Source organism: Echinococcus granulosus (assembly GCF_000524195.1).
Source record: "Echinococcus granulosus chromosome Unknown EG_S00004, whole genome shotgun sequence".
NCBI classification, from domain to species: Eukaryota; Metazoa; Platyhelminthes; class Cestoda; order Cyclophyllidea; family Taeniidae; genus Echinococcus; species Echinococcus granulosus.
Genome location: NW_020170384.1, coordinates 1601997 through 1628068, shown reverse-complemented (window position 1 = coordinate 1628068; position 26072 = coordinate 1601997). Strand labels below are relative to the sequence as shown.

The 26072-nt window shown below is 41.0% G+C and overlaps 2 protein-coding genes across 2 annotated transcripts; one reads left to right on the top strand and one right to left on the bottom strand. All coding sequences in view use genetic code 11, as the record gives it.

Annotated features, from left to right (window-relative positions):
- Window positions 1-230: 230 nt before the first annotated feature.
- Window positions 231-14474, top strand: EGR_01159 (hypothetical protein; the record flags this gene model as incomplete). The annotated part of the gene is made up of 3 exons (XM_024490408.1): window positions 231-836; window positions 10083-10328; window positions 13776-14474. 3 exons carry the CDS (start codon window positions 231-233, stop codon window positions 14472-14474), a joined length of 1551 nt encoding a protein of 516 aa, XP_024355227.1.
- A 4014-nt stretch (window positions 14475-18488) lies between these two features.
- On the bottom strand, window positions 18489-25742 carry EGR_01158 (Spermidine synthase; the record flags this gene model as incomplete). The annotated part of the gene is made up of 9 exons (XM_024490407.1): window positions 18489-18515; window positions 20093-20197; window positions 20284-20429; window positions 22271-22354; window positions 23828-24204; window positions 24275-24414; window positions 24855-24893; window positions 25644-25700; window positions 25725-25742. 9 exons carry the CDS (start codon window positions 25740-25742, stop codon window positions 18489-18491), a joined length of 993 nt encoding a protein of 330 aa, XP_024355226.1.
- Between the last annotated feature and the right edge of the window lie 330 nt (window positions 25743-26072).

Here is a 26072-nt window from a genome sequence, read left to right as displayed (position 1 = left end):
TCAGAGGAGTGCATGAGCTTCATCCACCTCTGATTGGTCTCCCCTCTTCCTCCTAACTACTACGGGTGACAGCCGCTTCGGAAAGGCCGAAGGAAATGTGCGTGCAAGTGGGAATATCGTTTAGCCCCCGCTATCACCACCGCTGCCACTGACACAGTAGCTAATCCCGATCTACAGCCCATTAAACCCCCAGACTAACAGAGCAACCCCGACGATGCAAGACTGAGAGCATGTTCACTTCAACTACCTCGCATTTCCAGCGGTGGTGGGAGCACATCCAAAGACGCCGCACCAATTCCGAGTCCTGTGTTGGCGTAGCCACGCCCTTCATCCCTGTGGTCAAGATGTTCTTCCATCCCCGGCGCAAAGTGCGTCTCATCTACGCGGTGTGCTGCATTCTGATGCTCATCTGCATCATCTGTATGTTCACCATAACCATTACCAATTACCTCTCCCACAAAACCGTCTTCCGAGTCGATCAAATTGGTCTCACTGAGGGCATCCAACCACCTTCCATCACCATCTGCCTAAATGAGCACAGAACGGATCAGGTCCTCGCCAGACGCCTGAGCATTCCGCCACTAGTGAATTGGAGTATCCTCAAGGGAGTTGATCTGCCTTGTCAGGCCAAAGGTGAGATGACGTGGAGCTCGCGGCTCCACTCCGTCTCCACCTACATTATCGGAGCGGCAAACTTCAATGTAACCTTTGACACCTCGCCTCCTGGCTCCCTCTCCCTCTCTGTCACCGAACAAGTGCCTATTCCACCCGATGAAGTCTGCACCACATTCAAACTCAACCACTCCTGTCTCCACAGAAATGAGTTCTGGAAAATAGTGCGTTTTCCGTCCATATACTTCATCAAATATGGCTTTATATTGTTTCTTTTTTGTGGATTTTTAGGCCTGTCATGGTTATCTCCTATTGTAAATATTGTTTTTCGCTGCTTCTTTACAATTTAATTCTGTTGGTAATGCATCTGCATAATTTCTGTACCACCTTTTTTGAAGAAGCGTCGGCTTCGAGGATGCTTGATACTGTTTGACCCATAAATATCAAGGCATTGAAATATTTTTTTTTACTATTTAGTATTTACACGTTCGCGCTATTGTAAATACACACAATCCTTAGAAGTTTGATTTTAACATGCCCTCGCCATGTTCTAAGTACCATCTTTTAGTTGGTGAGGCAAATGAGAGTATTTTTAGTCACATTCATGCCAAGTTCAAGCCTTATGAAATTAGCTGAGCTAGGTGCTTCTATGGGCATTTGTTGGGGCAATTTGTAGGTCCTCAGCCTGTGCTTTTTGCATTCAGCCTCAGTACATTATTCCGTCTCCATACTGTAGCATTTTGAGAGGTAGTAAGTTCTCCCCATTTCATGTCAGTTTATGTAAATTTAACATGACCTTGATTGTCTGCTCTTTATTAATGGAATAAGGCTGGATATTCCTTGATTAAAAAGCTAAGTTCTTCTCACTTGAATCAGAATAAAACCACTGGGTCTTCCCAAGATTTTCATTTCGGAAAAGCGCCCCAGTCAAAACTCATACAAATTATCAACAGGAGGAATTTTACTCCACATTTCCCTTGGAGATTTGAATGCCTCTGTATTGCCTAAGTCATCGTTGGTCTTTGATGTGGCAGATAAATGAGGAAGAATGACTTATCATTGTGCTACAGGAAGGAGACAGCTCCTCGCGCAGTGGCGGCTAAATGTACATTCAAACAAGAACTATCAAGTACTCACCCCTTCGTCCCCATCTATACATCAACCATAAAGTGCCTTTTTCCTGATACTAGCCTTCTTCTCACTAGGTTGTGATCCATACATAGCTACTACTTTAAACATGCTCGTTTATACAATGCTTATTTAAAATGGCATGTCTTAGAAGAGACGCACTTTTTCCAGACGATGCTTTGAGTAGGTGGCGAACATCAAGCGACTGCACTTTTACTCGTAGTAATGCTGATTCTTATCGTCACGACTTCGGCCAGATTAAACGCGCCTTGGGTAAAGGATCCGGGACGTAGTGAGTTTTCGTCTTCCTAGTCTATTTTCCTACTGGATCGCATGGCTAAAGATGAAAAATCCGTCGTCACCTGCAGATCAGATTGCGTTAGCGATTTATTGTCGTGCGTGCTCAGGTACTCATCCTACTTTATAAAGTTGCGCCTTTCAGGTTTCAATTAATTGCCCTCTTTACACTCAATGTTTCAATAATTTACAGCCGTAATATAAAGGGTTAGGTTATCCACAGAAAGCTGGTTTTATCCAATTTATGAGTACGGAAGCTGCAAAACTCCCAGCCCTTTCATTCTGCTTTTGCACCGTGTATTCTAGCAATAATTGACAACGGTAATTTGATTTTTTTAATCAAAACTAAATGCTTTAAAGAATACGACTTCTGAAAGTTGGTTGGTTTCCGGTTAGCGCGGTATTTAAGAGTTCAATCCCATGAAATTAGTAGTACACAGTCCATTTTTACTTCGAGAATTCACTTGTCCTACTTGCAAGTTAATTTTGCTGGGAATTCATTTAGTGTATTTCAGTCCCATTTACATAATCAGAGGAAGGACTTTACTTGTGTTTAGTAATTGCCAATCACGTGGGTACATTTTGTACCACAGTGTCACTCCAACGGTATTCGACATTATTAAACGCCTCTCGATAAGGGCACGACGTCTTGGAAGTAGAATGTCCTTGCACCCCTCACCCCAATCAACTAGCGCATATTTGATGAACCATAGCTTTGCATTCCCAAAAGCGGGTCCTTTTTCTACCAAATGAGGTTGATATCTATATGCTCTTATTATCCTCACAGTGCACAGTACTTTTCATAGTTTTGGATGAAAACACCTAAAAAATGGAAATACTTCTTGTCATGCAAGAAGACGTGTAACGGATTTCGTTGTATGACATTTTAAGTATTGACCATTTTAAAGCGAGCCTCAGAAAGCAGTAAATTACTGCGCATCCAATGCTACCCACAGCTCGGATTCTATGCGCTCGCGGGTAAATAACTTTTGCGACCTCCTTGAGCGGCTGTAATGAAAATTAACTTCATTTTCGCAGCATAGATAGAATAAGCTTTACGAGAATAAATCCTTTCTGTGGGGTAATTTTTAGATGGTGAAGTGAATTAGAAAATTTCTACCTTTTAAAATTCAATATGAAGTAAGCAAAACGGTTTCAACACGCATTTAATTGAGTAACCACATTGTGTTTTACAAAAACAATGTTCTTCACACTTTATTTCCAACTGTCTTTTTTCATTTGGTAAACATCTAACATGTAGAACTGTTCCGCCACTTTTTCCATGTTTATTTAAACAATGCCAGTTGACGTTAAGTGTCGCCTTTGTTTGAACAGTTTTCGGGTCCAAACTTTTCGCACGCTACCGTCTTAGACCAATTGTCAGTGATAGAATGGCAGCTTGATTAGACCATGTAATGCCAACGACAAGTACTGCTCGCTGCGGTGCCACTCATTACTTCCAAAGACTCGCGAGTGCACATCTACCGACACAAATTTTTGTCGGCGTTCATGGTTTATCGTTTGGGAAAGTAAATGTTGCCCACAATTTAGTGCTTTAATTCTCCAAAAAACCAGATCTAGGTTTTTGTAGTGGTTTAATAGGTAACCCAACCGGCCGAATTTATAGGAAACATGTTTTCAGTCAAACGGCCTTGAGTGGTCGCTGTTTTAAATAAAATATAGTCTTTTAAACGCCGTCAATGGCTGCAAATTCCTGAAATGAAATGAGTTGATGACTTTTAATTGCTGCTTCTTCGTCATTTGCTTAACGATGTTAGCGAAGGAGTGGACGGTATTTGCTAAAAATTAAGGATGACTTCCCTACTTTCGCCACATCGGGCATATAAAGAAATAACTCATAAATTAAAAGTGCGATTTTCGTGGTTTTACAGGCATGGCTTATACCAGTCGAGTAACAGCCGTCTAAGTCGATTTAAGATGTTAAGAATTCTTCCCTACCAAGGAATTCCTTGTTTGCTTTAATGGATTTTTTGGTTGTCGGTTAAGCAGAAATACATCAAAACATTTTTAATTTGTAAGCTATCCTCATCCCTTTCAGTATTCGTTTACAGCAAATTGAAAAGCATGAAAGGTAACGTTCAGAGGTTTACTGAGCCCACAAAAATGTATCATTTTACAGTTAGTCCTGAAAATTCTTGAAGTGAAATTCCACTTTTCTGCCTGTGGGATACATTGAAGCATTGTATCAAAGCGAGTCATTCCCACTGAATTCTTAGCCATCCCATCTGTTTCCTTTGCGAATTAGATCTAATTCAGGCTCTTCCTCCTAAGGGATATGTTTTTTACCTTTTATTTACCCAATAACTTTGTGTAGACGGGTCTTGCTGTATTTGACAGGGCAACAGTAGATTTTGTAGCCCTTTAACTGACAGAAAATACTCTCATTTTCTAATGGCGTTTTGCTATTCTCCTGATGCGACTGCTACCAAAATCCTGAGGGACCTTTGGCCACCACAATTCCGATAATTTACTTCTTTAAAGTGACATCAGTTATCACTAAATTTTTAACAATCCAACTGTTGCCATTAGCCCAATATGTAGGCGCTACAATTCGGAGCTTGTGAAAGCGCCTCCTGTGTTTGTGACGCCGAGGTCAGATGTGAACGCCTGGCTCCTCAGTAGAGTCTTAGACCTGATAGTCGTGGTTATCGATAGATATTGAGGTGAGCACTAAGTGCAGATAAAAATGGAAAAAGTTTATTGTTGATAAAATCCATTCCAAAATTGTGGTTTCGTTTCAAACCAAAGCGTCTAACGTCCCGTGAATTCATTCGTCCATGGAAACAGTGATCCACCATGATTTCTGAGCCTCACTTGTGACACTATAAAAGTCGTCCTTTTATATCAAAAGAATATTATATAAGATGCACTGGAAGTGAATCAAGTGCTGCAAATCTGCACCCCTACATTGGTGACAAACTCTTTAAACAATTCAATCTTACTTCTGGTTCCCTTTTTTCCTGTTCAGTGAACCTAGTAAGCAGACGAACTGGTTTCATGATTATCTCTTACAATCAAACTGCCAGTCTAGCAATTCTTCTTTTAAGATTATAAAAACTTGGAACTATACTTTTTTCATAAGCGTCAAACCTTAATGATGACCATGTCTGATCACTCCTTTAAAGTACAAAGGGTATTTAGTTACCTTTTTATGGGCCAATATTATGTGCATCAAAGGTGGGCAATCAAATGGAGTTATGTGGCCTTCTTTGGACTCCTCGCCATGTAATAGCATTTTATTCACAAATACAATGCCTCCAACAATGGTCTGGCCAAAGGTACGATTATTGTTGTCTGGATGTGCTGATGCATCATCCTTCTTGGGGCGTGCACGAAGTGAAGCAACTATTCCGTCATACGAATCAAAATGTTATGGACGACGAAAATGCAGGCACCTAGAACATTAGGGAGTACCACTTTCTGCTGTTCCTCCTTTTCCTCCCAATTTAATGAACGACGTGGGAGATCACAAAGTTCTTAAGCTGGAATTTGGCGCAGCACACGAAGGGAACCGCTGTCAGCCGATTTTATAAGCCTCAGGACTTACTAAAATATGGGGTTATAAAAGTTGTGCTGATCTTAGCCATTCTTTACAAAAGCGGGATATTTGTACACTATGTGCCTTAAATTTAAGCACTGCCTTTTGTTTTTGGATTATCTCGTGAAAGAATTTTCAAGCAATGAAGCTGCTTAACCACGACCTGTTTATTATCGTTAGGCCAATATTCATTAGAAATGCAAGATTTGCAAATGGCAAAGGTAAACAAGATAGAGATAGCTAGGGTAGCCTTTTCGAATAGCTTTTAATACAATTTAGAAATCATTTCACTCCCATTAGTTATAATCCGCTAATGAGTGGAGGTATGAGCCCAAGCATGTGGGAATGCGACATCGCGGATGCGTTTCATTGAAAAGGCAGCCGATAGCCTCCATCACAATCCGATTGCAACTGCCTTATATCGGCTTTGGTGAGGTAACTTGTGCCAACTTTTCAGCTCGCCTCGGGACCAATGCCCACGAAAGGGAACATGGCAGTAGTCCAGACACCCTTTGTTTTGTCCGAAGAAAAGTTGGAGTGAAGTATTTTGACTTTGTTCATTAATAGAAGTAGAACATGCGCCCCAAATTCATTCATAAACCAAGTCTATCATCACAGACAATCTAAAAATAAACTCGCTTTGCTATTCCTCTTATGATTCCAAATTTTTGTTATCCATACAATATCCGGAAACCACTAAACCACTAAATAATCACTACGTGGTGTAAACAGTTTCATTTTCTCAAGAAAAGGCTAAAAAACAACTAAGGTGACCCTATCTCTGGATCACGGATAGGGTTTCTACTGAACGATCTAATCTGAGACACGTAGAGCCTCGGCAAGTCAAAACAATTTGCGCGGGTGGGATGAGAAGATCTGATAAAAACAATGATGGTTGTGACCCCAGGAGCCTTGATCGTAGGTGATGTGACCACATGCTATGACCTTAAAGCCAATGATGACAAGGTCATGTCTTTCGAATGCCCATAAAATTTCATAACTCCGTCTTAATAGCATCTCTCTTTGCTTCCCCAGCAGGACGGTGCAAATGATCCTGCTTTAACATCAGTTTGCGCTTTCCGTCGCACTTCTCCTAATATCTAAGGCCTTTGGGTTTTACTTTTTCGAAGCTATCCCGAGCTCACATTCCAGCTTGGCCCATTTTGTGACTGGAGAGACTTTAACATTTTGCTGTTAAGTGAAAGTGTGATTTCCTTTTCTTTAGGCAGATCTATGGATAGGGTAGGCTTCAAACAACAATAAATTGCCACGTGCGCTGAAAACGGATCCCAATCCCCTTTTGATTCCATTAATTATCTGCACTGGTGAAGCAAAAGAACAAGCGGCAAAAGTTTGAGGCTCTAGTTTCATAACAAGACTTTTGAATGCCAACTTAGTGTGTTCATTGTTTACCAGCTAAATCACTTCTTAGCTATGGTCCACCTTGACCAGGTTACCGGAGTTTCATGCACGAAAGGCATTAAGCATTTGACTGGCTGGCTGACTGAGACAATAACTTTGGCATTCAGAAATAGACCATCTGTTATGATGTGTAGATCGGCATGAGCGTCTGGATAATGGTAATGCGGAAAGTGATCACTTTTATCCGTGGTGGGAATTTTGGTATTTTGTGGGTAGATTTGGACATTAACTGTTTGAAGATGCATTGATAATGTACACGTGGAGGACCAAACAGGCCATCTGATATTCACACAAATTAAATAATAGCATTGGACAACTTTTCTCCTCTAATGCAATAGTCAAATTAGAAATGGGAATGTACAAAATTACATTAATAGATCGTCATGACACCGAAATTGTGACCGAAACCTGTTGTGACTAACGAGCTTGGTTCTCCAGGGAGACGTCCTAAATACTCCTCCGTTAAATATAATTACTTCAGAGCCTTTGCATCGAAAGTTTGTTTTGAAATGGTTAAGTACCTTTGCGGACTAAATTCGTGTGTAAAATTCCATTTTTTAGAGGGGCAAACATTGATTCTGCGTTAGATACTTATACAAAAAAATATTATATGACTGGCTACATCAAATTGAAACAGGATATCCCACAAAATCATTGTTGTTGGCTTTTATGCATATCATTAAGATTGGTCAAAGTTTTAGCAACAGTGTCACTTACAATTCGTCGATGTGAACAGAGTCTCCCAATGGCTTCTCTGTAGCAAAATCCAGTAGTCTTAGGTCACTTAGCAGTGAAAATTCAAGAATAACCGAATCTTATCTTCCACATTAGGGAAGAATTTCATGAATTACTTGAGTAATGTGGCTTCTTTCAAGCCCCTATGCCTTCCTAAAAGGAAAGTTCTATTTTGGACTAAACAAGTGAAGTATTCTTATGAATAATGTCCTTGTCCAAGTAAATGCAACATTTGGCACTGCAAAATACATTTTAACCTCTTTGCTAACAGCGTTGCATCCATGTAGTGTTGCAATTTTTATCATACACCAAGGCAGGTAGCCGTGAGATATTCTTAATTTGCAGAGGATTACACTTTTGGACTTCAAGCAGTATGAATTTAACTAGAACATAAATCTTTTGGGATGTGGTTATCGGAAACGGCAACATTTTGGTCGCCTTTAGCCAACAGTATGGAACCTTTGTGTTAGCTTTTTTGTCAAACATGCAAAAAAGTTTGATTTCGTGATTGCCCACATGATAGATGGTGGAGACTGTCAACAGATGTACTCTTCGGTCGCTCCAGTGGCGGAAATTAAATTCGTACACAACTATTTCGGTTAATGTACCAGATGGGAAGTATTTACAGTGCTGGCGTGGGCTCAGGAGCAAGGTTGGCGTAAAGTGGTGGATGATCTGCCTCTATTCACATATCCTATCGCAATTAGTTGATTGGAAAGCGGACATTTATGCCCTTACCCCTTGGGAGCAATTCGTGCGCAGTTTATAGCAGTTCAGTAAGCGTTTGATATAATGGCCTGCAATCAATGGAACTGAATTATTTTGAGCGCTTTAACATCATTTGCGTGTTGGAGATAAACTGGACTCGGGAATTCTGGAAATTTCAATCCACGATTTGAATTTTGGGTTCAATGAAACCATAAACTCGAAGTATCAGTACATTGAGGTACTCTTACCGCGCTTGTGCAATCAGTGATTTGAATAGTTTAGACCACCTAACTGCGTCTAGCTTCAAATATGTAGACATTACTTCTTTAATAAGAATATGCACTGTTAATTGCAAATATTTGGAAGTTACCATGACAAGTTAGTTAAATATTAACAAATGTTAAGTTTTTCAAACATTTTTGGGCGTCTTAAGAGGATTTAAGGTTGAATTCTTAAATCTAATAAAGTTTGAAGTGGGGCGACGCCCATCCCTCTTAATATGTAGTTTAAATTGTCATAAATTAACAATACTTGTAAAGGTAAGATTCCAAGTTCTCTCGCGTTTTGGCACTAAAACCATGCGGTTGCATATTAGCCACGAGGGCAACGACATTGTGAATGGTAGATGCGTGACGTGTTTCGAAAAGCGGCATTTGAGGTCACTCTACACCCTCAATGACGACCTCAGCAACTTCAAACATACAAAAAGCCTTTAAGGTTAAATCTACAAAGCACACATATTTTCGAATCGGAGTCTAAACCGCGGCCACAATATTTCTTTGGAATGTCTCTTCAAAATATCAAAGAGTAAGTTGGTTTAATATGTGAAGGCATAAGTTAAAGGTATCTATTGCCATATCGTGGATACTAAAATCCAAATTTAGCATCAAAAATTTGTTGATTCACAAGCAAAAACAAAAGCATCCATAATTGTGGAGCTTGGATGCAGTGCATCTTTGGACCGCAAATAAGACTACACAATTGCAGAAAGTGTATTAATGAAACAAAATGTCCTCAATTTCCTGCTTTTTAGTAGAGAGAGCGAAATCTAGGGACCGACGACACTTAGTAATCTTGAAATGGCTATTCGATGTTATGGTATTTATACGCCGTTATGGGTGGCGTTGTTACAGGTTTTGAGGGCGCCAAAATTACATCCACGCACAGCAACATACAAATGCCCCAAGTGTCCCTATGGAATTCAAAATGAATTTTGGACTCCTAAACCATCTACAAGATTTAATTTTTATTATCTTTGACGATTGGCAGACACTTTGATGCAATATTTTGATGACATGCAGCACCAAATACTAAAAAAAGAAGTCACTGCCTTAATTCATATTACTCAGTTCCCAACAAGAGAAATGGCATAACTATCTTCTTCAAGGCAAGCGTACATGGAGTTGGGTCCAAGGCCTCTATCACCGTTCCAGTACCGCTTACTTACCTAAAGGTCATCATTAACAAATCTACTGGCGTCTTTTCTCTTGTACCTCGACGATAGCTGTAAACTACGCTCCATCACCGGCTTTTCGTTTAAAGCTTTAAGTGCTTGATAAAGACTAAAATGCTCAAAACTGGCAAGAAAAATAAAAGGAGTTTATTTTCATTTTGTCGGCAGTTGACAGTGAGAATTAAGCTGGAGGACGCGGGTCGCCAGATGTCCGGTCGTCCCAAGGTGATAGCTCATGAGGCCAAGGGATTTCCGTTAGACAATTATGGCCGCTACCTCTACGATCACATTGTGCCCGGTACACAGGTACACACCTTCTATTCCAAAAACCTCCAACACAGTTACACCAATCGCAACCGACGCTGCCAAGTCGGCCCAATAGAGGTGCTGGGTCAGACATACGACTACGATCAAGTACGCCTCGCCTGTTCCATTCAATTACTGAAATATGGTTACAATAGGGATACCTGACAATAATGGTACAATCTTACCAATATAGGGCTCCTTTATCATGTAAGAATGTTGCTATTAGGGAGATCAGACTACTCCTTGGATTGATTTGATATCTTTCATTTTGGCAAACTTCCGTCTTGGGACACCAAAATATGAAAGTAAAGTGCTTGATTTCCAATAGGCCTACAACCGCCTTCCTTGGCTTATTTACAATGCAATCAGTCTGCTATAGAATGATTTTGGCATTACCAAATCCAAAAATCCCAATTGATTCAAAAATAAATTCGAAATATATCCCAAAAACTTACAACTAATTCAATTAACCCTAGCTCAATGCCAGAAATGTAGATGACATGTCTAGATCGGGACAGACTTAACTGAAAAACCAAAGTTCTCTTTACCAACTCAATATCTTCACCATTGGTTAGCTTTTGAGCTGGGGCAAATCCACGACTCTTGGCTTACTACCTACCCAACGAATTCGCTAACGGGATAAGTGCTAAAGCACAAGCATTACCAAAGTACGATTTCCTATGAAGTGGACTTTAACTGAAATGTAAATATAATGTCTAGGGGTTTATTGGTTTAAATCATGCCAACTTCTACCTCTGCATTTCCACAAAGCCACAATCCGGAAAAGCAGTCCATCATGCCATGAATTAACTGCTGGAACACTGTGTGCCTAATTGCCTCTATCAAATGTAGCCTACCCGAGCGTCATAAAGTCTCGGATCCTGGAACATCTGCGGTGATACTGATGAGATTAATGAAATGACCCCATGGAAATAAATAAATAAATTCCACCAAGACATACTGCAATGATGGCACTAGTTAACAATGAATGCGATCGCGATCACATCAACCAATTAATTGCTTTGGATTAAGCAAATACGAATGACTGCCTCATACAATGGGCAGAACATTCCAAGTTTTGAATTAAATGTTCTTTATTGATTGAACACATTGCCAACTTTTGAACATCTCATCGTCTTTATAGAAAAATGTAATCGCTGTTGCCATTGTTTAAATAATTGTGTGACGAGTTGTCACTTCTTGAATAATATTAGTGACTAACTTCCACCGCAGTTACTTGACAGTAAAAAAATAGCTTGTTTATTTCAAATTTACAGCCTTGCTGCGAGAAAAGGTTGCTGATTATTCCAAAACCGTACACCATAACTGCCTTGTTCTTTAGAGGTATATATGGCACTTAAATGGCTCAAAAGTTATTCCATTTTAATAAACACACCCTCTTAGCTGCGCAAAAGTCAGTCTTTTATCTGCCTCAATCATAAGTTTACTTAACTCCTTCCATTTCATTTGAAAATGTCTATTCACTGCAAATGAGGCGAACGACTACTTGACATGAGCCCAAAGGCATAGCTATTTCCAAATCATACATAATTGAGATTTGGTTCACAATATTCTTCGAAGGAGGGAGGATGAGGCATATTTCCAAGTCCTGGCAGTGAATATACTGCGTGTGCGTGTGGGTGCCTTGCCTGCACAAGTGGCTTAAGTCATGTCACACCTGTCTACATTCTTTGGGCATGTTTGTCGTATTCATTCCATAAAACCCATGGCACTGAAACTGCGTGGTTTTATAAATGTATTTATGCTCAGCTTAGAAGGAAGCTCCGCTTCAATAGCCAATCATCCATTATCGTGAACTGTACACGGCCATTTACCATAACAACAACTCACCAATAGATAGCCTTGACGGTTATATGGATATTTTTAAATGAAATGTATTTATTTCGCAAGTTATTATTCAGCTACTTCGTCCGCAATTTTTGCGGAGAAAATAAAATGCGACCTGGGTGTTAATGTGGGGTCACCAAAGAGCTCCCGTTTGGACGTTTAGTGCATTTTGAGCATTGCATAAATAAGCTCGAAACGTATGTAGGATTTCCTCGTTGACCTGATAATTTCTCCCCTTCAAAATAAGTAAAAAACCTTTCTACTGATCTTTACCTCCTTTTGAAGGAAGAATAAAGTATGAACAGTTGGCAAGAGCATTTTACAAGAACCAGATGCTTAGCAGGTTCTAAAAAGGAAATGTGCGATTACTTTTGAGGGGGCGTCATCAGAAGGAGTGCCAGCGTCGCTGTTGAGAATAAAATTATAATAAAATTGTTTTGATGTTGCCCGCTTTGAATGAAACAGCTTGACCCATGGACAAGAGTTCGCCAACTTCGAGTCTTCCCAACTAGCAGAATAATCGCTTGGCATTTTCTGATCCCTGGGAATTATTGCTACTTTATCCTACGTCAATGGCCCACTTTCTTCCGAAAAGACGTCTAGGCCTCTAAGGCACTTGCATAGTGAGTTTTTTGAAGAACGATTCACAGCATAACTTTTGCTATTCACTGCTTAGTAACTGAAAAAATAATTTAAATCGAGGTTAAAAAAGTGTACTGCTGATTTCTGCTTCGAAGACAATGCTTTTCAAAGTGCCAAATCGCTTCGCAAAGCAATAAAGGGGTTGACACTTTGTGAACGCTGAATTCACGTACCGTGATTTGAGGCGGACTCCGGTTCGGGTTCAGGCAATAGTTATAACCGATTGAACAAATCCCAGTGGTCATGAATTATCGGCTTCTCTAGCATGAATTGCACAAGTTTTGAACGTAATCCAACGCTTATTGCCACTCTGATGACGAATACTGTACAACCTAAGCCTTGTTTAGAACATCGGCATTACAGGCGAAACTTTCATCACTTCAGGAGGAATTGCTGAACTGACAACAGTAAGAGGGCTTAAAGGTGGTTGTGTAACTCACTGGTTACATCCTTTCTTAGTAAACTGTTTTGGAGAGATTTGTTAAAGCAATATTAAATCAAAATGATCAGGGCTCTCCATCGGGCTCATTTTGCATGTCAACCACCGTTCATTAAATATTCTCAAAAGGAAAATTCAAGTCCATTACTACTTTTCTTTTTAATTCCATTCCACTATGGCTTTATAGTCCACTTGGGCAAGCATTAGGTCCTTGAAACACAGAGCAATGTCCCTTCCCTAGATTTCACTTACCATTCTGTTTTTGTTGGGATGTTGCAGACACATCCTTTTGTGAAAGACTCTTTCCGAGCAATTCTCATTCTATCACTCGCTACTTCACGCATTTAGCCCTTTGCCTTCGCAATCTATGGCAAATATTCTCCCAGCAGCAATCAAACGACCTATTTTAAAGCAAACTTCCTCTGAAATGTCAGGCAGTGGTCCTATACTTCGCGGGGAGATTAAATCCCATAAATGTAGGGCACGAATCACCTCCAAGTAATTTATGAGCCGTACGACGCTAGAAGTAACCCATTCGTGTAATCGTGCCTATAACTAAGATAAATGTCTTTCCGCTACAGTACAATGAAAAATAATTAAAGGTGAAGTATGTGGCAACATTTTAGGCTGCTTGCCAGTGGAAAAAGACGTGTGAATACCTTCACAATGAGTGCCATTGCTACTGTCCGTTGGAAATACTACGGGCATGGGGTCGAAGAAATAAAAACGGGCCGAAGGACTTCCGGACATTCTATCCGGAAATAGAAGAGCATTGCGTCCACAGCTGTTTCTACGAGCAGCAGATAATGCTGGTGGATACAAACGTCTGCCCCTACGCCTGTAACACAGCGACGTATCAGAAGCATAATGAGGTGCGCTTTTCTAACGCCACCAGTCTAGACAGTATCGAAGTGAACTTCGTACAGGATGATGCCATTACCCAGAAGACAGAGGAAGAGCTGTTCGGGCTGGCAAAGCTCTTCTCCGAGGTTGGTGGGTTGAGTTCATTTTTCTTCGGTTTCTCTTGCCTCGTGATATTTGAACTCCTTGAGTCGTGCGGCCGTTTCTGGAATATGTGGGTGCGACGACGATTCAAGCAACGGCGTAAAAAAAGAAAGTTATGCCGACTCACCAAGTCTCTGGCATTTTGTCGTGGCGCTGCCTATGCACCTCACTGCCTACCCTCTACGGAGGATAGCCCAATCTTCCTTTGTAAAAAAGTCCACCAGATGAGTCCTTCCACCAGTGCGTTGCCTTCCGCCGATTGTGATCTCGACGTGTGGATGGATATTGATGGAACTGTGAGCCCCGTGTCTATCGAATGAACGCAGAAGCCATCTCTCCCTCCAATGCTACAATGACTTTTTTCTAGTCCCATTTCCTCAGTCAGAAAGGGCTCCCCTTCCATGCCTATTCTGGCTCTTGCTTTGTCCACTTTTTGATATTACTTTGATGAAAACGCTTCCTGGTAAAGCAGGGAGAGAATATTCACAAATATTCAAAAGTACCCGATAAATATTTTTAAAATAAGTGGTACGGAAAAACAGCCGTCTACTCTCTCCTCTCTTCGGTCCAGTTATAAATGATAATCCATCTCTAAGTTTACTAGAAAACGCAAGAATATTGTCCGTTGCAGAAATCCATTTTGGTAAATATAAAGGGCGTCCAAATCAAAGATCTACAAGAAGGTCGCAATGCATGCAGAAGTAAGGGGTTAATGTGGCCTGGTGCACGTGTCACGCGGGCTGGACACTGTTGGTTAATACGGGCAGGCAACAGTGGTGGTGGTTGCATGCCTGGGGACAGACGGCGTTAAAACAAGTTTCATTTCGTCACTGACATCAGACTCTCATCAACAGAAAACTTCAAGCACAGCGCGTTACGGTGATGGGACACTCAGCCAGTCAGAAATGCGACATTTAAGTGTTGTCAGCGCCTCAAAGACGGTCTGTTGTGAAAGCGTACAATAGACTAGCTTTTCTTTAAGAACCCTGAACACGGTACAATTATTCATGAGGAGGAACACACCCAATTTCATAAATTTGACACCAGGACACTTTTAAGTACAGAGAATAAATCTTTCTGTGCCGAAGCTATTTTTGGGGACATTATTTGATCGGCATTGGTATGCACGTACGTGAAGATATAACAGGAGGAGACCTTGTGGAGGAAAAGAAGTGCAAGCTCCAGTCCCCAAAATGTAGTCTTTCCAACCTTTTATAAATTCGAAGATGTCAGTTTGATTTAAACTTCTTCTGTATAAGTTAGAGGAACAGGCAACCATGTTTGTAAGTAAAATTACCTTTCAAGGATTCAATCCTAGATTTGTTTGAGTGAAACAGAAGGTAGCCCGAGAATTTAGCCCATTTATGTCCCGTGGTGAATAATACTGTCCTTGTAAAGTATAAGGTAACCAAATACGGTTGTAGGTTACTTCACAAGGCTTACAAACCATTTCTAGGTGGTACGGTCCGTTGCCACACACCGAACCATCTCCAAAGGCTACCCAAAAATGCTACAAGAAGGTTCTGAAGCTTTGGAATCGAGTACAACGCGACTAGTGAAGCAGACAGACTCCAAAATAAGGGGAAAATTTGATTAGAAGCCAATCAAGGCTACTGACAGACGGATATGCTTGTCCCCGCTTTGCAAGTCTCTGCATACCGCATCAGTTTATTGCAGCGAGACACACCAAGAACCAAATGGGACTTTTTCACCACTTGGTAGATCGGCCAAGCCATTCACTAAGCGCTACGACGAAGGTACGTAGGGGTCTGTTAGGGATTGTCCACTGAATGCTGTACCTTAACACTTCTATCATCTTGCAACGTTAGTTTGAATGGTTGTGGTGAGGCCATTAGATGGTTTGGCCTTCCCACGCAACATCCAGGACGACCGTTGGACATGAACCCCAAATAGGACATAAAAATAGGGAGCAGAGACGAGTAATCGCCCTTCACCGCTGCTTTAATTCCAACCTTTTTTACTGACAGTCAGGCATGGGAAGTGCAAAATCATCGCTACATCAAGTGATTTCTAATATGCCGTTTTTCATGATTAAATTTCCCGTTTCAAGACGGGAAACTTCGCGGTTCGTTCTCTGTCCAAAATCACCGAAGCAACCTCCGTCCAAAATCCACGCATTTATATTTTATTAAAGAATTACCACGTTATTAGAAGTGCAAAATTAGCACATTCACTACGAGCACTGCAAATATGTATTATCATGATTGTTTCACTCGAGTCCAGCGTCACACATATGTGACGTACGCTCTTTCCTAGTTCATTATAGCATAAAAATGGAAAAACCTTGGTAATTGCTGTCATCTTAGAAAAATAAAGTAAATGAATGGTTTTAAACTGTCGAGTTACTAGCACGTACCGATGTGGGCAGGGAGTCGACTGGCATGATGGATTTTTAAGTATGTGGAAATAAACTGAATTGAATGGAATTTGCAGTAGCTTTGAGGGTTGTACTCTTATTCATCTCAAGGGAGGACAAAAACACTTTGTCATAACTTTATGCTCCGTCAATTGTAAATTATTGCGATAAGTCACATTTCTGAACATAGGATCCTACGAGGTTGCAGCACCAATTAAGCCGGAAGTGAAAATAGGTTCCGCATCTATTTCGTGAGGTAACGGTTCCAAGAAAAGAAAACGAATTGCTTCCAAATAAGGAAACGGATTCCTTGGAAAATGTAATGCCCGACTTAAATGATGGTTTGTCACTCCTCTCTCAAATACTTAATTATGATTCCTGACCACTGGCAGGCTTATTTTTTAGCAACCCCGTTAATTTTTAAGTAACTTAATCACTACCAACTTCCAGTAGAAAAGGAGCAATGGTGCTTCTGAATAGGACACGCTTCCAACGATCACTCAAGCACGATTACACAAGCGAGGGCTTTGAAGCTCTTCCGCCGAACTTGACTATAGCTGTACGGCATAGCTGACGATTTTGCACAGAAATGGCATGAACAGAATGTCATGACGCCAAGATAGTGACGGTAATCCTCTAACACGACATAATTTTGAATGGAAGATGAGACGTGTATCGTGTAAATGAACCAGATGAGAAACCGGAGGCGAGCGAGATATCAAAGTCTGCTTTGATAAGTGCGATATGAGAGAAAACAATTTTCAGAATTTTTACTTATTCAAACGGTCCCTTCAATTTCTACGACTTTTGGCCACTACCATGACGCCAAGGGATTGCACTCATGTCATTATTGTCAACAGTCCATCAGCCCGTCTAATGACGGTTAATGTCAGACGTCTTCCATGATAGCGTCTATAGAAGTAACTTGGGAGTCGCAACTCAGTGCTGAATCCTGAGACAGCCCGACGATGCTAAAACTTTAAAGTGAATCACTTTAAATGATCTGCTTACTCTAATTCTAGGGAATGCCATTGTGTTGCTGGTAATCTCTTGATTGAAATGAAAACCACGAATAAACCAACCTCGTTAACTAGAATTCAGCACAGCCTCACAGAGTTTAGCATTAAGATGGTCCTAATCCATGGATAGCAACAGTGAGACTAAATGCAGGCACTGGGCAAGCAATCGAGACTGTTCTGCGTAATTGACCTTATTCGCTATGTAGGAGCACATTTCAGCTGCTGAGCATTGTTCCCCCGCCCCCCCCCCTTTATGTACTTACAATTCCGGCTGGATGTCTACCGAGGCGTCGTTACAAGCTTGTTGGGTAACTAATGCACTACTTGCAATAATAGGTGGCAGGATTACTTACTAGATTACCAAAAGACTCACCACTGCCAGCACCAATGAGAGTGGTGCAACTCTCACCCAGTGAATTTTAAATGTCAGCCAAAAGCGTTTGGTCACGACTGCTACTGCTGCTCCTGCTAGGCTCGTGGGTGGTTGCCTTAACCCAAATGAAAAAAAAAAAATTTCAACAGCATTTGCCAGGGTTGTGACTAAAAGGTCATGACTTCAAACTGCATAGGGGGGGAGGTAAGAAGATAGACCCTGGGTCACTAAATACCCAGAGCCCAGTGAAAGGTGAAAACGGCCATTTCAACGCCATTTGGCTCTCACATTTTCGCAAAACAGAAAAGATCTGTGGGGAAATTAGTACCTTTCATAAATAGAATGGGTTTTAATCACGCTCTTCCTTAAAAAAGATGTAGGCAAGTGACCTATAACAAACGAAGAACCACCCCATTTCCCATAACACCAGCACGAGTTTGACGTTCCCGTTCGATGAAAAATATGCATAATGGATCGAGAATTTCTTCTACAAAAGTAGCATAATAATCACACAAAAGTCATCAGTTCCTCCCAAGGAATGGGTGAGCGATTCGATTGTCGCATCTTACGCGTTCAGAAACGGACGAAGAGCCTAAACAGAGCGAAGTAGGGAATAAGTGGAGCAAGTCAACTCGTACAAAAAAGAAAACAGTGGATATAATTCCGGGAGATCATCTTAATCAGTAGCCTCTATTCATCAAAGGCTAGTGGTCCTGAATCAGGCATACCAAAAACAAAAGATTTTGGGTTAAACAGAAAAACATGTCCCTAAAGGACACTCAGCCAACGCATAAATAAAAGCAGTAGTGTTTCTATAGTAAGTGGATAGAAGGAAGAGTTTTTGAAAAGAATACCGAAGTTTGCCCGGTAAATAAAAAGTAGAAGGATTAAATTGACGTTGGACCAAATACCCAATATGAAACCGACTTATTAGTCGAACCGCCTTCCTTGAAAGAGAATAAAACGCAGTGGTAGGCCAGCGAAAGCGAAGTAGAGGTGGGTGGGAGGGAATGATGGGATGATAGACGAATGGAGAAGAGACGAAAGGAGACGCACGGCATCATCAACTTGCATTCAACTAATCAGTTCGCAGTTATTCTTGATGACATCGCATTGATAGAAAGTCGAGAGATTAATAGGACAGTATCTCATGGAGACTTTGTCCACCTACTACCAGATAGTTGTCTTCTTGAACACTATAAACCACGATATATCTTTACAGCAATTTGATTTTAATCCGGCTTATGGAGATGAGCCAGGAAATGCTGGAACAACGAATCCAAATAGACTTCAGTATTTCATCCTAAATCATCGAATCGGAAAAGATGTAGGGAGCCAAGAGTGAATCACCTCAATTCCAAGGGAGGCTAGAAGCGTGAATACAGGACTATGAAAAGTTGAAAGAGCCCCAAATGAGACGCTGAGACTGAGATGAACGGGAAGAAGTTGGATCTAGCTTATAAAATATCCAGCATGGAATGTACACACTGAGAAGTACTCAATCAACTGAGGGACGGAACTCGTCTGGATAAAAAAATTTAGCATGAAATAAAGGATAGACAACTGGATGAACGTGGGATGAATGAACTAGGTTCCTGTGTAACGTTGAAAGCGAACAGATGGACTATGAGGTGGCAAGCAACCTCCAATCCAATACGATCCAGACCAGTCAGTGAGGGAACGATGACTGAAGGATATTGAATTGAGTCGCATGACCGAAGAAGATGCACTCAAATGTAATGTTAGCAAGAAATAGAGTGAATTAAAATAAAATTAAATGAAAAAGAATGCGTTGCCAGTGTGGCAGCGCAGGATTCAATGAAATTATAGAAGGGAATGGTGTGCAAGCGAGTGGAGAGGGTTAGAATAGAGTGCCTGATTTTTAAACGTAGGTTGGCATTGGAGAAGAGGTAAAGAGTGAATGAAAAGGTGCGCTGAGTAATTTCGGCTAAATTCCCAGGATTTCGTTTAATGGTAGACGCATAGGTGAAGGTATGGTCAAGGGCTTGCATCTATTGTTAGATGGATGGATATTTTCGTTGACTTTTTAATAAAATGGGCAAGCGAATGCAAGGCGAATTAAAAGGTGCACCAGGACTCAAGTACTTGTTGAACTACATTTTTCTTACCCAAAATGAAAGTTGATAGTAACAGGAAAGAAGAACTCACATCCTCATAGCACTTTGGCAATGCAAAAGCAGCTCTATGCACCGCCTTGGTGTAGAATTTGCAGTCAACCGGCGGCTCGCGACCCGCTTCGCAAAGATCAATGTTCTACATTCACAAAGCAGCGATAAACTCGTACCTGAATATGTTCCCTCTGAATTCAGACAACGGAAAATACGGTTCCAATTGCTTACCGCATTTTTGCACGCGATAATATAGCCAATATGACCGCAAGTGTAGGTTGGAATGATGTTGTAGGCATACCTCACATTCGGGAACACGTCCCTGCAGAAACCGGCCATTCCCTTAATAGTGGACAGATCCAGAAACAGACATTCACCTAGTTGGAGCAAGTATGAGCCACATGAAGCAAGTTATGTTATGGAATTAAAAGGCATAGCTACAGCCTAGAAACAATCACCAGGGCGTTCGATGTTACTACCGCCAAAATATTGACTGAACGGGAGGAAAAAACCCCGTTTAGACGTCTTTATGAGGCAGACTTCTCATCACGGAGGCTCAGAAGATCAAAGCAAATTAGGAAGAAAAAACAAAGTCGAATGGGAATTGAAACATATGGCTCAAAGTGCCGCATATAATTCGCACACACGAAATCTCCAGACCTGCTGAACCAACGATTTGGCAACTCTGGGTGGCAAAATAATTAGTTCAGGTCCATTTAAAAATAGCATAACAATGCAACCGGCGTCAGGGAAATGACTGACGCAACTAAGGAAATATTCAAATCAAGCTGAGGCTTTCGAATTTTCACAAAAACAACACCAAAAGGACTGGGAAGTCCCTTTGTTTCCAAAATAACCCCCTCCTCCACTTGTACATAAAAGTACTTCAGCATTTAGCAACCTTACAACCAGCTTCGGCACAGAAAGATTTGTCAATGCGTCTGCCCTTGTACCAAGTGTGCAATAGCTTTTCGAATTCGCACACATTTGTCTTCATTAATGACTACACTGTGTTCAGCCTTCCCACCGAAAGATTCGTCCATTGTGCGACTTTACGACGACCGCTACCACAGCAATCAGACCTTTAAGTCCAGGTATTCCAGGCGGTGACGCGAATGATCGTGCTCAATGCTGAGAACCAACGTCACCACGCCCCGACTATATTTGAAATGTTAGTGCAATCCCAGCATCCTGCTACCCAGTGACTGAGCGTCCCATCATCGTAATGTACTGTACTTGAAACCTTCTGTAGACGTGAATTCCGATTTTGCGTCAACATTGACAAGGCACTTGGTCCTACACCATAGGATGTTGCATGCCTGCACACATGTAGTCGCTACCACCAGTGCTTGTCATATTGATTAGCGACGTCTGGACTGGAGTGGACACATTCCCCACTTGCCACCGCACGCAGTACCGCCGCGACAGTACCCCTTATGGCAAAGTTGACTTCATCACTTCTCTTGTATTTCTTAGCTAAAGCCTATTTTTCACCAGTTTCGGAAACAGTCGCACCTTAGAAAGAATTAGACTACTGATGTTAAATCCCAAATGACTTGGAAATACTTTGGATTCAAACACTCAATGTGGTAAAAGAATGAAATCGATGTGCAAAAATAGTCGGGTCACAACTCACACCCCAGCTCGGACGCATGTGGCATCCGCATATCACCAAACGCCTGGGAACAATGAACGAGAAAACACTTTTGATGTATCACGAAGAGTGGAAGCGCTTTGCTCAAAAACGTCAACAGGTTTAGGATGGGATTTTGGACAAATAGACGATTGGAGAAGAAAATATTATCCACCCCTCAAAAAGTCAGCTAAATATGATTGTAGGCAATATTAGCTACATTTTCAAGTATTCAAGGGACCATTTGTCGCACCTATCAAAATTCAGGAGAAACTGTGAAAAGGCGGGATGCATGCTGCCTTTCATGCTATTTAAATGGCAAGCAACTGCGCATGGTCGAAAGGAAGACTCCAAAATTTGATTAATCAAAACACATCTCTTTGGCCAACTACTTAAAGTAACAAACGCTCCTGTTTACTCTCTTCGTACCAAATGTAAAAGAAGCAATTTCATATTAAAAAATCTGGCAGATCGCTTGCATAATGGTCCGCTCGAAATCCAAAAACGGTTTTGAAGAAACGACGGAAGAAGGGCATATGCAACTTCGTTTTTAAACATGTTGACGGATGGCGGTTACAAACTCACCCTGATTGCAAATGATTCCATCGTCCGTAAGCGCTTGACTCAGCAGTTGGAAGTACTCCTTGTTGAAGAGTGGAGTAGAAGGACCTGTTGGAAAACAAGAGGAACCCATCAATTCATCTGACAACGCATTCAGCATCAGGATCTCAAAGGCGAATTGACCAGCTCTGATTTTTTAGGTTGACACCTATTACCGCCACTTTTTTCCCGCCAAACCCATTTTAGCAAAATATCAAAAAAACAAGAAGGACTGTGCTATAAAAAGCCGAACCAACATCTAGCCTACTTCTCCTAATCAAGTTTTCCATCAACATCTTCAGTCTTCCAGCTTTTATACCTCAGTACGGATAGGGGCTATTAATACACTTCAGTTATTTGTAATTTTACAACACTGGTAAACAAACACGAATTCCCATAATTTCGAAACTCCGTGGCAGTTGGACCATCACAAGAGCTCTACGGTAAATATTTATCTTCGAAAGATGTCAGACTTCTCTTTGAGATGGGAAAAAAGCAAATAGCGGTCCCCGAAATATAATAAAAATTAAAATTCAAAAAGTTGACGAAGCCCACGTCGCATTAACTTTCTACTCAGTAAAAACGGGTGGGAAGAGAATTGTCTATTAAGGAGACGTGTAATCCAGGACCCGTTGCTATCGTTATTTTTCGGTACATTTATGTTCCCATCATCAGATTGTGAAATTAACTTCGTGTCGCTCCCCAAGTGCCTGAGGATTGTGAAGTTCATCGCGATGGCTCAGAAGATAATGGTGATTACTGAACAATAACGCAATCGTGCACAAAAGTTGTCAGTTATGGCAATACAAAGAAATCCAGCCGCACGCTGACCACATAACCATTACGATAGGGTCAGACCTGCCAGGTTAATGATCTCCATACTCCCGAGAAAGCACACATTAAGTTATAGTCAAACGCTCTTAGTGTTCTATGAACACTACGAAACATTGGATGTCAAGGTTTTAATTAAAGCTTATCGTCTTTTGTGAGGCCAGCAACAAAGTTTTGAATCCGACACACGACGTAAAGGCGGATTAAACCGCGGTAATTCTCCAAATGTAGTCCTTTTAAATGACGTCGGGTCCTTTGTGTTTAAAATCAGATAGTCTTAGGAGTATAATGAAATTACTTCTATGTGATTTAGGAAAAGAGATTCGATAAATATGTATCTAGCAAAGCCATGAAATAAGTCAGGTTCGTGTAAGTGCCGCCTCATTAACACTACAGGAAACCGTACGATGGGCGTTAATAAGACATTACGCGGGCAGCGAAACAAGGAGACGGGGCTTTACAGCAACTCAATCAGTTGAATTTGAAGCGAAAAAGCATGGGCAACTGTCATACAAATATTCTCTTAAAGCATTACTATTGAATAAATGCTGGAAAAATCCTAAAATGTTTTCCAGTCTGGTGAGATAGGACTTTTAAGATTGATAGAAGACTTATTAAAAAGTGGCCGACCCGGATAACTGGAATGACATTTTAAAACAAGCTTTAACACTGATAATGTATAAAACTAACTAAAACAAGACAACTACCTACCGCCGGGGTCGGTGGAATCCGTAATAATAACATCATACTTCTCTCCCTTGGCCGCATGTTCCTTCAGGAAAGCGAAACCATCAGCAACATGAACGGAGACCTTGGGGTGGTCTAAACTCGATGCAGTAAAGGGGAGATACTTGCAAGACAGTTTGAGCACCATATCATCGATCTCTACAAGGTCAACGTGTTCTACGCATTGATGTCGGATGACCTCCCTTGCGACGCCACCATCGCCACCACCGATGATTAGGACGCGGCGTGGGTTGGGATGCACACTCAGGGGAATGTGGGCAATCATTTCTTGGTAAAAAGCCTCATCCTTTTCGGTCAGCTGTATACGTCCGTCAAGTACCAGGACGCGTCCGAAGGTGGCACTAAAAGTAAAGTGGTGACAATTAGTCCTACTTATTCAACTTTAGCAGCAATAATGAGTGGGAAATGAACCTTTTGAAGATGAGGATATCCTGAAACTCGGATTTGCCCTCGAACAAAACCTCATTAATCTGCAGGCTGAAGGCCTGACCGGGGAAATCAGAAGACACTTCGGAAAACCACCCTTGCATTACGGAGTTCATTATCACACACTGAAAACGAACAAAATAAAATAGGATTTGGAATTCTAGGCTACAGGATTCGGCAAACGATGCTTTACGCATACGCTGGTTTATAAAACAGAAAGGGTTTATTTACAATAAAGGATTGCCGCCGTAAATGACCTATTTCCGCCTCTAACTAATAAAATAGTGACGAATTTAGCAGGGAACTTAGATTCAAAAACCGGTATGGACTTGATAATGAAGAACCAACAGATTTGAAAATGCCAATTTGATTGTAAAATGTGTAGAAAGCCAAAATTTGCATTATAAACACAATAATAACTATGTAGTGCATCAAAGTAAACAGTAATGCAACGAAGAGGAATAATAACAACGCCACAACACGGATTTGTGAGCAATACGGTCGTGATGTTTAATTAGGGGAGACGTCACGAATATACACTTAAATTACCTACTGAAGTGCTTACGGTAAATGGGATGCTGTTAATAAAGGTGGATTGGTCCAGCTGAAAGTAGGTAAACACAAATTTGGACTCTCAGTCATTTAAAAGTAAAAGAGTTAAAGTCAGTATGAGATGATCCAATACTTTGTTACAATTGAGATAGACCGCATCAGTATAAAGCGTCTCCCATTTTTCATCATATCACCCGGCCCCATGGAATAGGGCCCCGAATTCTACTGAGCATCTATTCATCATTTGGCACAAATACTAACCCTCCACTTTGCACATTATTTCTTAAAAGTACTTTAAGTCGAAAGGCTTGAAGGCAGAGCTGTGTGGAGAGGATGACGAAGTATGCACACAGATTTATTCACCTGTGATCTGCAAAGTGATAAGCTTTGAACTGCAGTAAAACACTTCCGTATAATGGAGAAGTACATGGAAAAAACAGCAATGGAAGATAGACACAGAATGCGAAACAGTATATCAAGGTTAGAAACGATGTACCAATTAGTAAAACTGAAGGGTTTAAGCCAACACTAGTGGCGCATCATAAAGGAGACTAATCGAGCATTATAAGATATCGCCGTCAGTAAATAAACCAAGATTTTACGAACTGTGTGGACACGATATTTATCTCACGATGGTCCTACAAATATCTACGCAGATTTATGAACCAAAATGACCTAGTGTTAGAAGACGACCATAGAGTAAAAAACGAACAAAAGAAGCGCAGGGAAGTTGGGAGTTAAGAAGTTGATTACACTCTAAACAACCACTTCAAAATGACAAATCAGCATAATTGTCATATACCAAAAAAGGATAGCATGTTGCGCATGGTACAAGCACTGAACAATGTAACGGTGTGGCCTACACGCGTCAGCACAAACAAACCACACGCCGACCTGACATCGAGAAAGCGCGCCAATGTTGGGGTTTAGAGAAATGTGTATTAGGGCGACATATCATAATTATCTTCATTTACCAAAATTTTGACTTTAATGGAACTGTTTTGTATAAATTTATCGATTATGTTTTGGGAGTTTACTTAACGGTATAATGTACCAAACCTAACTCTGCGAATGCGAAATCATCAATTATAAATGACGTTTGATTCTTGACTAATACTAATTGCATCCACAATTTTTTTAGGATTAATGATCTGTTTATGCTTTTTAAGCCTCTTTGGAAGTCAAAGAAAAATGTTGGAAAAGCGCATGCATATTGCAATACGATAGTGGT